General features: G+C 40.0%; 1 protein-coding gene across 1 annotated transcript in view; it reads right to left on the bottom strand.

Moving 5' to 3' along the window:
• The window catches only part of LOC120729769 (insulin-like growth factor 1 receptor), a 72039-nt gene extending 61256 nt beyond the window's left edge, over window positions 1-10783 (bottom strand). The window contains exons 1-2 of the mRNA XM_040025644.1: window positions 9558-10783; window positions 968-1534 (exon numbers count right to left, since the gene is read on the bottom strand). Of these exons, the coding sequence (XP_039881578.1) occupies window positions 968-1534; window positions 9558-9663 (673 nt within the window). The 5' untranslated portion in view covers window positions 9664-10783. The remainder of the gene's footprint in view (window positions 1-967; window positions 1535-9557) is intronic.
• Window positions 10784-14288: the final 3505 nt, after the last annotated feature.

The following is a 14288-nucleotide window of genomic DNA, read 5'->3' as shown; positions in this document are numbered from 1 at the left end:
CATCTGCCCGCAGGCAGGCAGAAACACCTGACAAAGTAGTTGCTGGAATATATAAGTGTCCTCCAGTACCAAACAGCAAACAGCAATAATTACTTAAATTCATGGAAAGAGTGGGTGAAATGTGTTAGACAACAACAACATAAAATTTCTCCAAAAAGCCTCTTTGCTCATCTTTTTGGCCTATAAAGACTCGAAGTGGCTGACAGAGTTGTTTTGAAGAGGCATGAGATGGAAGATCTACTTGTCCCAGTTTCTGATCTGAAAGCACAAACTGTCTCACACTCTAAAATCTGTGAAAAAGACAGTGAAGATAAGTAATGTGACCACAAGGTGCTACACCCGCCTGCTGTATGGATGCACAAAGTATCAGATATTCATAAATGAACTGACTCAACTCTACAGAATGGAAGGAATTTAAATGCAATGAATATAAAAAAATATGACCCTCCCCTGAACTGTTAAAAAATGCATGACCCTACCGCAAGGCCAAAGTTAAACAAGAATTACCCTCCCCCCCTTATTTTTCAATATACCCCTTTTCATAAATTGCAAAATGTCCCTCAGGCAAATATTTAGCTGACATGGTCCAGACAGGTAGACTACCTCATTTCTTGGCAGGGCAACTTTAACCTCAACTGAGTATGCCTCTCTAATACCTGGTGCTCTATATTGCAGCCATCCTTCATTCCACAAATAGCCTGATCTAAAGACAAGGTCTCTGTAACGAACAGAGAGGAAATGTTTGCACTGGCCCATGGACAATCTGACTGCCTGACGGAAATGAAGGAAAAACACTGCATAGATTCATGGGATTTGTTCACTGGTGAAGACATTTACAATTTCTTCATGTTTGTGATGCTGGAAACCTCCGAGCTAGATCAAAGCCACGTCCGCATTTACTCTACTGCAGCACAAAGCATCGCTCAAACATCGCCATGATGAAAACTACCAAGAAGTTCAGGGTTACCTTTCTGGCAATGGTTGGAGGTCCAGCAGCGGTAGTTACGATTGTCATTGAACGTCGTCTGCTGACAAAGAGGGTTATCCTCCATGATCCCCGGGCAGACGTTGTCACATTCCTTTGCCTTCTTGTTCCCGTTGATAACATTGTTGAACTCAGTATTCATAATAAATGACCAGTCCACCGAGTCCAGGTAGCAGAGCTCAGGGTTCTTTTCAATCCTCATGGCCCCACGGGTGATGTTCCTCAGGTTGTAAAGCCCAATGTCTTTTAAGCTGGTCATCTCATAGATCACGAGGGCGTAGTTGTAGAAGAGGTTGTGCCCACGAATGACGCTCAGGTTGGGGAAGAGCACACTGAGGCTATCGAGGCCCGAGACACGAAACAGAAGCAGGTAGCCGGTGATGACGGTCAATTTCGGGAAGCTGACGGAGCGGAAGTCCTCCTGCTGGCTGTTGTTGCTGGTCTTTTCGTTGATGAGGAGGATGCGCAGGTAGCCCTCCACCACCGTGCAGTTCTCAAGACGCTTAAATTGATCGATGTCGTTTCGGAGGTCGATATCCGGGCCACAGACTGCAACACACAGAAAACACATCTTTACTGTTTTCTTCATTGAGAAACAAAGAAAAAGAACAACAGAAGAGTATTACAGTACATATGCATCATATACACAGTTTCAGCAGTGTTCGATGGGAAATACAGCCTGGAGATTGTGTATGCCAAAAGATTTCCACGTAAGTAATCTTCTTGAAACATATAATCTTGTTAGTACAGTAAAGTTGGTACTTTGCTGGCAGTTTTTCATATAGGAAAAACAGCATGTTTACACCAAGTTCCTACGCTGCATGAAAGAAATTAATTTATTCTCACTGCTCTCTCAGGAAAGGAGTTTTTAAGTGCAACACGGGGGAGAGGTTCTCACCAAGGTCAGCTGAGGTGAACAGGGTGATGAGAGAAACAGTCGCTTACTTTCACAATAAAGTGCGAGAGTTAACATGTTCATACATCTTTTGTATCACATCAGACACAAACCCTGCATTTCGTTGGAAGACATGTGGTCCTTCACCTCAGATAACCCCAACATTTAAATAAGCTATTTCTCTGTTCTCGGAAAACAGCACTTGAAACCACAAGGCCTGGAGCATCCCTTCACACCGCACACACACACACCCATATGCAAACAGACAGAGAGGCAGGCAGGCAGATGCATACACACATACACACACACAATAAAAAAAAACTGCATTTTTTACTGATGACAATCGGCTATCCTATTAATCGTGCAAAACAGCAACTACACCAAGGGAAACCTTATCGCAGTGAAACATGCAATTACATACATGCTGTATGCAGTTTTGGATGCGCCAAGTTAGTCATGTCTGTCCCCAGGCGACAAGGTGTCGACAGGTTTTGTCAGAAAAGCAAAAAAACATGCTTCCATGGAGCACTGGAAGTCATGAGTCACTTCACAAGTAACAGTCATCAATCAGCATGAAAATAAAATACAAGACAGTAAATAGATGCTCAGCCAGTCAAAGAAGAAAGCAAACAAATAAATAAATAACTCTTGGTCCTATAATGACACAAAGGAAATTTATAAAGCAAATCCTGGGTATATGATTATACTTAGATATGACATCTGCTGTACTTGCCTGTTCATGTAACATCCTACATTGTCTTCAATTCTTTGTGCACACTGAATACCCTTTGAATAGCCCAATGCAAGAAAGGTAAATGCTTCAAAGTAGATTATACAGTCTCACTTCTTCAGCACCTTTGCAAACTTTATTCAAACTTTTATTATTTTTAATCATTTCATAATGTATCAATCTGTTTACCAATTCACTGTTTTTCTGTTCATCAGTTTTCTTAAGCCAACTATTTCGTCCGTTATCACATAATTGTCTTTTTTTAACTTAGCTGTTTAATCAGTTTATATATTACTATTACCTATTTTAACATTTTACTCCAGTGAAGTTAAAATAGTCCATTTTTAATTCAAACATCCATATTTTACCCATTTCCCCTGACTATTTCGTTCCATTTAGTGATTAATTTTAGAGAAACTGACTATAAATCACATTTTTCTCTGTTTTTTTCACATTCCTTCATACAGCAGCTCAAGTACTCTCTGGGGTAAATACACCAGTGTTTGGGAATCAACTGTCAGTCAAAAAGCTTAAGAGAAATCTTCTGTGAATCTCAGACAAAGAACAACTAATTCCCTTGCATTGTATGTAAAATCGTTATGAAATCAGAATATCTTCTAGTTGCATTTATATATATTTTTTTTTAACAGTGTCTAAAAGAGGGTTCAACAATCAGCTCAGGAAATGCAATGACATACAAGCTCTTAGGTTAAACCTGTTATGTTCTTAAAGGCGCTTAAGACACCGTCACCGTGTTGCTCACGGTGACGGTGTCCATCCAATGAGGCAAACAAACATGTTTTCATTGTCTTGTCAAAACACTGTCTACTGAGAGCTAAAGGATAAAGAAAAGAGCTAAACAGTTTCCACTCCCAGCACGAACACTATGCCTCCAGATTGTTTTTCTAGACTACAGAACAATGACATAGAAATCTAACAAGCATACAAATAGTTCTGTTAGTATATTAACTTCACTTTACTCATGGTTGTTTTTCTGAAAAGAAAAAAAGGGAAAAAAGCCACGTTTGATGTGCTTCATTAAAGCTATTCTACCAAAAATAGAAATTGTAATCTTTATGGGGGTGAACGGGCTATATTTGTTCCTGCAGGGGTGTTTCACATGTCCAAATTTAGAACGGAAACAATTACTCCAGTAGAAAATAGTATTTGCTTTCCCCAATCAACACCAATGCCCCTGGGCTCCACTCGTGAGCCATCGAGCTGCATGTCTTCTTTGTTTCATTGAGAATTTTCTTCCAGCTTCTCCAGCAGCCGGGGGAAAGAGGGAGGAGGGGTGGAGCCACTCAAATACAAAGACTAATTTGTTTGTTAGTAAAGAGAAACTCTAGGCTCCACTTCCTGATGGGGGCATTAATAAAATCAGGAGGCGTCTGGCCAGGGAAGGATAAGATTTCTGCCAAGAATAGCTATCAGGGGCCATCCTGGTGTAAAATGGCAGCAAACAGAAACCGCTATGCAGTAAATGTCTTTCTGAGTGCCATCAATACAAAGCAGATTTACGCTCACAAAGAAAGCCAGGAAGAATAAAATGAAAGGAATTACACAGACCTCCTCTTTGTGATTCCCTTGTTCTACTCATTAGGCATGTTAAGTACCAGGAATTCCAATCATTTCCTCGCAAAAAGACCGAGAAAGACGTTGCCTCAAACTAAGCCTCCAGGATTCTCCGATTCTTGCCAGTCAGCTCATTTGTTGCGAAGACAACGATGCTTAAATAAGATTAAGACACCAAATCCTTTATTCATTATTACATACACCAGATACATTTCAGCAACAGCGTCCACATAACATGATAACCCCAAATAACACGCGTCTCCTTCTCTCCTCCCGTGTATCTTTGCTCTTCACACTGCTGAGTAAACACACATATCTTCACAGCGTGATGGGATCCATCGGCTCGTGTTTATGACTGATAAACCTTGCCCCTGCCCTGTGGAAATGTCATCACACAAACACACGCACACACCAGCACAAGCACGTGCACGGTCAAACGCGTCCCCGTCGAATGAAATCGAGGCAAGTGGCCGCAGTTTATCTCAGCTTCACGTAAAATCAGATTCGGATCCAGTAAACATACCTCACACGTAAATAAACGCCATCTCGGTTTTGGCTGAGAGAGAAAAATGAGATAGCAATCTGGGACCACATGCAGTGCTGTTTATCAAAAGGCCACAAACTGAGCTTTCTGGGAAAACACTTGTATTGGAACTGTATCCTTTATCAGACATCCAGCTGTAAACTCCGGGAAGGTTATTAGGGAAGACTCCTCTTCCCTGTGTTTATTTTGAAGCGATTTTAAGGGTCCCGAAAACTCTGTGACCCCTGCAGTTACTGACATAAAGTTGTTGGTGGGCTCTGTGCGAAGTGCAAGCAGGGATGCATAGAACTGTTTCCATTGTGGATTAATCATTAACTATAACACAAAAAGAGGAAGAAGAACGACAGTCTTAAAGGAAATTGTAAAAACAGAGCATGTGGGCAGAAAGAAATGTTTGCAGACTTTAACAGACAACTTAAAATACTCAATTACCAGTCCGCTGACTTCCATTGAATATTCTGCACTTCTTGTTATTTAAAATCTGCATTTTTTTATTCTTATTTGAATTCCAGAAAAAAGCCCATGTTGATCATATCGTGTTAACTACCACTTTTATTAGTGTATATATACTGAGTCTAGGTTAGCTGAGATTTCCTATTTCCCTCTCATTTAAGGCCAATCATAAAGGGTCTGGTTTTATTTTCAAGGGTTGCCTAGCAACCAAAGGCGCTTATAGCAAATGATCAACTTCCTGAAATTGTGTTTTTCCAAAATTATATGAATTCTCAAACAATAAAATCAGTATGATCATTAAAAGGTTCGAACGGTGAAGGAGTTGGCCACTTTGCTGTCCTATCCCCTCACACCTGCTACATCAACTGGCTCTAATCCCCAGCATACTGGAAGTCATCTGACCAGCAGTGTGGTGGACCGTGTCCACTCAGTGGACCTTACTTCAATCACTGTGGCTCAGATTTCACCAAAACCCCAAATGGTAACATTACCCATCACAACAACTCTCAGACAGGCACTCCCCCTCACCCAGAATGAGGGAAGAGGGCAAGAGGTAACAGGCTGTGTTTACATACACACTGCACACGCTCAAAACAGCAATATGAATTTGCAGTGATGTAATTTCTTTAAGGAGGGAGTGTGAAAACCTATAGAGAATTTGAAAACTAAGAAAAATGTCATCCGAAGGATTTTGATTTAATGTCTGGAAAAGATGGATGTAGACAATTTGATGTCACTTCTTGTGATGGAGCTTAGCGCTGACGGCCTCAGCCTTCACCACCTCTGTGGTTTGAAACCAGATGTGACGAGCAAGAAAGTTAGACCTGACTACGAAACCGAGGGGAACCGCACACTGATGTGGTAAAGATCACTCAGGCACAGTTGTTTTTGTATTAAAAGACAATGACTTTGAGGTTTCAAGTTCATGTCTCACCTCTTGGCACCTTTTTGGACACTTATTTTGAAGTTACCTAAAGTAATAGTATTTTAAATCTTCACCTGATTTTGCCCCAAAATACAGTTTTAAAAATATATCTTTTTTCATTAGTTCTTTGACTGTCAGCTTCACTCTACAGCCTTCTGGTCTGCTGCATGTATAAAAAAATGACCTACGTAAAGGAATATAAAGTAAAATGCAGTGTTATGATCTTTAGTGTTTAACACTCGACAGATTAATATGAGTATAGAAAAGGCTTCTTGTAGACATTCTGGGATCCTCCGCGCCACGGAGGATAGATCAGCACTCTTTTTAAACAAACAGCTTTCAACTGATAAAGCGAGTGCCATCCATTAGAAGAGCTAACATTTGCAATCATCATCTCGCAAATTGTAAAATACTCTACGGACCATTAAACCGGCAGCCAATGATGATGTATGTGCAGTCGGACGGATACTGCATTTGAGCAAATCCAGTGACATGCCACTTGAAATAAAGTGTTTAATTAAGCATTGTAAACCTCAGCTGGCAGCCTGGAGGAGCGGTAGGCCGGCATTTGACTGCACTCTCACAAACTAGCCCAGTGACACACTTTTACATCCTTACTCAGGGGCACGCCACTGACTCAGGCTGCCACGCTGAGTCCTGCTGCAGTACACACTCGATGCTGCACAATAAACTTGCATGTGTGCACACAACACAGGGCTGTGAACGCTTGTCACAACTCTTTTGGTGCAGTGTGACTAGGCATTCCTGCATCCAGTCTCCAGGAAGACCTAAAGGAAGTGGGGGGGGCTTTATGTAACCACAAAGTACACCTTAGAGCAGAGTGACAGCAATCATATCTGAGCCACTTACCCCGTCATGACAAAGAGTGCTGAACTTCAAATATGCCATACCCCAAAGGGAAAAGTAGGAGGGGTGCCTGTCAAACACAGTGTTCACTGATGCTTGATTATTTATTCCGTCATTCAGGTTTTTTCCGAAGCAACATGTTCTTTCATAAATAACTGAACAGGAACACTGGTGTACCCGCACGGATCAGGACAGCGGGTGCTTGTACTTACACGACCCCACTTTTGCCAGTGACATATCTATTTATAACTCTAATAGCAGTGGTGCCAAGTGATGAAGTTAAGCGCATCAGTCTGCATACGAGACCGCTCCGTGCGAACAGCACAAGCCAATAAAACAGTTCACAAACTCACTACTATTCCAATCAACAAAACCGAGTCTGTTTCTCTTTCAAGAGTATTTTTGCACAATCTATTTCCAAACACCGAGTCTCTATCGCCCTCACACACTCCCTTTAGACTTTTAGAGACTTGTTTGCTGCGCATTTCGACGCCATGGCATGGAAAGTTTACTGTGGCGAAAGTTAAAAAGTAGTTTAATTGCATTTTATTGGTGTGGACAGATTACAGAAATGAAGAGAGCAAAGAAGGTTTTTACCCCCTAGTGGAGCACTGGAAATTCTGTCCCTCTACAACCCGGTGAAGTAAACATCATCCTCGAGTGATACATTTGCATCTCTAATGTTGTCCGCAGCCTTTGTTATGAAATTCTTTGTTCCATGAGTTCTGATGTATTATGCACCACAGAGAGCCGAGATCTGAGGGCAACTGCCTGTCTTCCAACCCTCAGATGTGCTTGTGGCCTTCAGAGGGGGAGAACATGACTGTGGTACGACTACCGTGTTACTTTTATTTTTCTTCCATTTCCATATAAACAGAGGTCAGACTATCAGTTTCCTTACTTATCAAGATATAAAGCATATGCAGCGTAGCTGACAAACACATTCAACTCAAGCACAATTGATGGGCTCAAAGCAGAGAGATGCAATTGATGTGAGGCGGGCAAAAGAGCAACTTGCGGTGATGGGTGTGCCAAACAGACTTAATGTATATACGAACAGCAGATCATGATGATATGATAAACTGAAAGTTTTTTACAATTCAGATTATTGGCGTAAACACCACCAAAAAAAATAAAGATTTGAATTAAAGGGGAAAAAATCTAAATGAACTCCATGACTATCTCTGTTTAATCTGGGAAACTTGATGCAAAGTGTCACAAGAAGCTTTATTACAAAAAGCTGGAATGCTTAATCCTCTCTATCATTCAATTTCTTTAGTTTTTCCTTTTTTTTATTTTTCAAAAACTAATTTCTTTGTGCATTTGAAGCAGAAGCTTTTGCCTTTGAAAACCAAGACAATGAGCCATTAGATATAAACACACTCCATACAGCCAGGGACTGGAGAGGGAACCCTCTTTGACCCCCATTGATCAGCTGTTCTATTTTAGCCCTGGCAAAAAGCAGCCTTGACTGTGGCAGGGCTCAGCACATTACACAGGATTAGATCAGATTAGATTTATATGTAGATATAAACAAAAACAGTTTTTATTTTATATGATTTATCATCCTATTCTAAATTTAAACCATGAAAACAAACTTTTACATCAATCAAAGGCAACAAAAGTGGGCAGACTCCTGTGAAATTCTGCCATTTATAAAACTGAATACTTGGAAATAAACTGAATACACTGGGTCCTACAAACCCTTTTGATTTTTTTGATTTTTTTTTTAACTTTTCCCCGCCTTTAAGGGTTAATTAGCATTAAGTGCACACATTTTCACGTCATGCCAAAGAAAATTAAAACGTTATTTGGATGGTTAGTATAACGTCAGCGGACATTTCTTGCGTTTTACAAAAGAGCACGCTGTTATAAGGCTGGATTTATGTGTCTGGCGCTGCTGTATTTCAATACTTTCATTAGTTAACAGTGCACAGATCTATACAAATGTAACAATGTTTCACTTTTTTATTTTTTTAAATTATATTTAGATATATAGGCACTCTTCTGGCATTTTACATTTTAAGAATCAAGGGATCGCCAGATTTTTTATAAAAAAAAATTGGCTGTTCGTGCGCAGCGACGCCACACTACGAAATGTAAAATGGCCACATGGTCGTAGTAACCTTCAGCTCAGCTCCCTGGCTTCATCCCGTGCTTTCTGGATGTCTAATGTCAAAAATCACACCGGTGTCTGCTTCCATGTCTTTACGCGTTTCTCGATAATCATGACAGTTTCATCAAATAAGACGATATTACGCACAACAGTGACTGTATTTGGTTAAATGCGCGCATCAACTGACGGCAGCTATACCACATGGTCCTCTTCAGATAGCATAAGTAAGGAGCACAAGTCGGTTTTGTCGCATTCCATCGTTTTGTCCAACTACAGGTATTCACTCTGATTATTTTGCAAATAAAAACAATAATTGCAGCTAACGCGTATACTCCACTAGTGGGGGGAAAAGGCGTTTATGCAAGAGGTTAAACTGGGTTACAAAAGCAAATTATGCCTTTAGGCCTATTCCTGCTCAAGCGACATCTTCTTCATGAAAACAATATTGATTAGAACTAAATACTTACTCTCTCCATATGTGGACCATATGCAGATAGTGGAGACAGACAGCATCAGACCCCAAAACAAGATCGGGCCACCCATCGGTGCTTCTGATTTTACGTTCCTGAACATTATTCTCCTCTTCAATAAAAAATAAAAAATAATGAGAGCAAAAAGGAAAGTAAAAATATTTAAGTTGTGCACATCAGCTCAATAAATCAGAGCCTTCGCACCAAAAAAAATTAAAAAAAAAAAGGAGAAAAAGAGAAAACAAGTGCCTCGTAGCCCAAAAGCTTCTGATATCCTGATGCGTGGTCGCTTATCTGTCTGGATTTGCTCTAAACATATATATAAATGTGTACAAAAAATATTTAAACGTTGGGGTGTGGAATACTAAAACACTCTGCTATTTTTGCCAGTCACAGGATGCTTTGACGTTGGCTGGTATGGCACACAAGCCATGATTTTACTGAATAAATGATGGCAATCCCCATCTTCATTCTCCATCTCTTAAAAACAGCATGCGCGTAGCCTACACAGCGCGACCAGGCCCGTTAATACAACAACAACAAAAAAATCAGACTTAAATCTTAGCAGCCTTTACCACCATAATAAATTAAAGCCAGTGTCGCTCACAAGAATCCCCCGTGTGAATAAGTGTGTGTGAGGAGGTGGTGGGCTGAAAACGCGTACAGATCCACAGGGGTGGTGGCTGTGAGGTTGAAAAATGAATGAAAAACCTGTTTTTCCGTATGCTATTCAAACAGCAGGGTCTATCGACCCCCCCAAACCAAGCAGTCCTGGCTCGCAATGAGAAGTTGCTTTAAAAAAAAAAAAACAAAATCAGCAAATTTTCAGCCCCTCAGCTCCGACTTATCTCCGCCGTCAGTCGGGATTTGCAACTGAAAGAAAATACCAGACTTGTGCCACGCAAGAGAATGGGTCTCCAGCTCTCCAGCTAGACGACCTCGGCTGGAGTGGGGAGGGAGAATATGTCTAAGGAGTTGCTCTCCAAGAGTGTTTCTTGTTTTGCCTTTATAGCTTCGCACAAAAGAGAAAAAGAAAAACTCCCGTCGCGTGTGTATCCACAGGCTGAAATCCCACGGTCCGCCCTCGGTTAAAGCACACTACGGGTCTCCGCCGCTCCTCCGTGGAATCGCTGCTGTAAACAAGAGTCGGCTTCTCTCACACAGAAACACAAAGTGTTACGGATAAGGTGGTCGGGAGCAGGATACAAAAGACGGAGCGGATTTAGACCCGGCGTGTCTCGAACGACGGGGCAACCCAAACAAAACACACACACCCCAGCCGGATGTGAGTGGGAACACTTTTCTGCTGTCCCAGCTTCTAAACTTCATGTCATTATTGAGAACAGTGGCTCCCATGTTATTTAATACACCTTACCCCACAATATGGGCCACTAATTCCGTCATACATTAGCTAATTGTTTAACTACTACTTAATTAAGTATTTCGTGTCACTTAGTGGACTCTTCCATATGCGTATCATTAGGTTTAGTCAGATATTTCGTTTCTGCTGTTAGTTAACAACTTAAGCAGTTCATGCGGCTGTTTCAGATCTTAAATATTTAAAAGTGATCATTAAAACCACTAGTCATACCTTTAGATTACGTTTTTTTACAATATTTGAAACATCTGTGGCTCCTCCCACTGGGTTGCTTTGACATTATTTTGGTTAATCCTTAATTTTTCTGATGCTGTCAATTCTTTACATTAAATTGTGTTGTTTGTTTGTTTGTTTATTTATTTGTCCTTCTTACATATTTCCTGCATCCTACAGAAGTACTCAGTGGAGTTCTTGTAGAGCTTTAGCTTTTAAAAGAAGCAAACAAATTTTATTACCTTTTCCTGAGTTGATCCTATTTGTATAATTCAAATATCCCAGTCATTTGAATTATATTGGCCACATAAGTGGTTTTCAACGTGAGGGCTGGAGGCAGTTCTCGCCCATCTCACCAGATTTCCAGCACATTATTTTTTTTACTCTTCCAGTAATGAAGACAAATGAGTATCTGTGACATATTTATATAAATTGGGCATTTTGTCTGTGAGGCAATAACTGAAAAGGTGGTTTGTTTTTAAATGCCAGTTAGGTCATTTTTTGTAATCATTATTTTAAGGTGGTATAGCAATAAATGTTCTTTTGTGTAACAAACTGAAGGTTAGTTCAGTGTAAGAATTTGGCTTTTAGGACAGAGGAACAGGCACAAAGTTTTTTTTTTTTTTTATTGTCAGTTAATGTGTCCTTTGCCTAACAGAGCTTTGAAACATTTATCTCAGTCAAGAAGTTTTACATTTTGTAAAAAGAATTAGGTGGGATAAAATATAACGTTGTTGGCACACAAATCATGTTATCTGAGATGGATTACTTCAAAGAGTGCACATTGTTGACTGAATAACTTTGTGCTCCAGAGCGAGTCAAAAGATTACAATGTTTACAGTTATAGTGAGAGTTTAGCCCTGAAGAATTTTGCCTTTGTTTTATTATCCAAGTACAGACACATCTTATTTTTCTGTTTAGTTTAAATATGCATACATATCTTACTCCTCTGGATTTGTTCATAATAATTTTTTCAAAAGGTGTAAGTAAATAAATATTTGTGAATGATGTACTAAATAAATATGTTTTTCTTTGTTGTAGGAGGGAGTGAATAATTGTACTGCATGTTTCACTTCATTTTAGCTGATTAGATTATGTTTGGGTGGTTTCACTGGTTACTAACATCCTCATAGTTACCCTTTATCACCGTTGGATTTCACTTGTAATAAGAGGTACTGACAGGTGATGAAATTAATTTTTAATACTAGCTATATTTACTACATGTTTTCCTTTATAATATGCATTTTGCTGGGCTAAAAACAAGATCGGCAGGTCTGCTCAATGAAGTGAAATGTGGACTTTAATTTTTAATGGCTTTTAAACTCGTCTTTTCGCAGGTCACTGCAGATTTGTCTAAGATTGAAAGGATCACATTCGAGTAACTCAGCTGACGACTCTTATGTGTGACAATGTTTCATATGGTTCAGAGTAGAAATCTTTTACACTGTTCTGTTCATGAAACTGTCTGATTTAATACACTTTAAGGGTTGCAGGACTTCTGGCATACAGGGGACGACGTTCAGTGTTTTGAAGTCTATTTAGTGCTCAGGAGCTGTACCATAGGTTACGCTGCGCACTATCGTCACGGGTAGGGTAAAAAGTAAAATCCGACATGGACATCTAGTCAAGCGGGGACTTGAGTTGTGCTTTTATCTTTCATTCATCCAATACACGCAGCAGACAACGCGCTGTGCAAGGAGCGTGGTTATCGATCCATCCATACCGCACAGCATCCCCTAACTGGGAACCTGTGAGCCTAACTAAGGTTAACTCCAGCGGACATTTGTAATTAGTTTTCATTTTGAATGAAAGCGGGTTGTCTTTTATCTCCTTGTTCTTTTGCATTTTGATGTACGAACGAAATTAACGATGTCGTTGCAATAAATATTATGAACTATGAATTATAAACAGCAGCATCACTGATCTTTATTTGGGGAAAGGAACTGCTGACTTATGCTTGCTTCTCATTGTATTTTCAAATAAAGCTACATGCATTATAGTAATGGAGTCCTTTAGTTGCGTAAATATGTGATATGATATGAAAATTAGCATACTTTATTACAAAAACAATAATAATTAAAAAAAAAAAAAAACTCACATATGCTTGACAATCGTAAAACTCCGGACATGTACTGCAATGTTTTCTAATGAGAAGCGGCGCAGTTTTTTTCAGTTACCGTATGGTGCTGTGGTTGCTGAAAAGGATGTTTAGTTGTCGCCCTCTGCTGGAGAAACGTGCGTATTATATTAAAATTACTGTGGAGAAACTAAGTATGCTTGTTCCTCTGCTTGGTAGCGTAGATCAACTCGGTGTATTTAGGCATGTAGATGTCATGAAGACGACCTGCTGATGTTGAAACCAACCATCAGAACAGGGAAGAAAGGTGATTTAAGTGACTTTGAATTTGTTGGTGCTGGTCTGAGTACTAAGGAAACTGCTTATCCAATTGGATTTTCCCACATAGTCATCTCTGGTGTTTACGGAGAATGGTTAAAATGAGAAAACATCCAGACAGCGACAGTTCTCTGTTCTCCGTGTGAAAATGCCAGAGGTTTAACTAGAACAGCCAGATTGCTTTGATTTGATAGTAAATCAACAGGTGGTAGTGTAGTAATAGTGGATTAAAAGTTAATGGGCACATTTTAAACCCTTTAGTGCTACGTGAGAATTGTTCAAATGCCAAAGCCTACCTGAGTATTGTTGCTGACCATGTCCATCCCTTTATGACTGCAGTGTCTTTATCTTCTGATGGTTGCTTCCAGGAGGATACCACGCCATACTACAATCTCTAATCATCTCAAACTGCTTTCTGGAACATAACAATCCACCAAATAGAAAAAGCACCTTTGGGATGTGGTGGAAAGTTGAAAAGGGAAAGTTACGTCATGGATGTGGAACCGACAAATCTGCAGCAACAATGTGATGCTGTCATGTGAATATGGACCAAAATCTCTGAAGAATGTTTCCACTGTCTTGTTGAATCTATGCCATGAGGAATAAAGGCAGTTCTCAAGGCAAAAGCAGGTCTAACCAGGCATCAGGAAGGTGTACCTATAAAATGTCTGGTCTACAATTCTCTATTGACAATTAGGTTTTCCTCAAAGGAGACTCATTTCTTCATTGCCTGTTTCTGTTT

The sequence above is a fragment of the Simochromis diagramma genome, unplaced genomic scaffold, assembly GCF_900408965.1.
Source record: "Simochromis diagramma unplaced genomic scaffold, fSimDia1.1 OVJJ01000293.1, whole genome shotgun sequence".
In the NCBI taxonomy this organism is placed as follows: domain Eukaryota; kingdom Metazoa; phylum Chordata; class Actinopteri; order Cichliformes; family Cichlidae; genus Simochromis; species Simochromis diagramma.
This window is presented reverse-complemented; position numbering and strand designations above follow the sequence as displayed.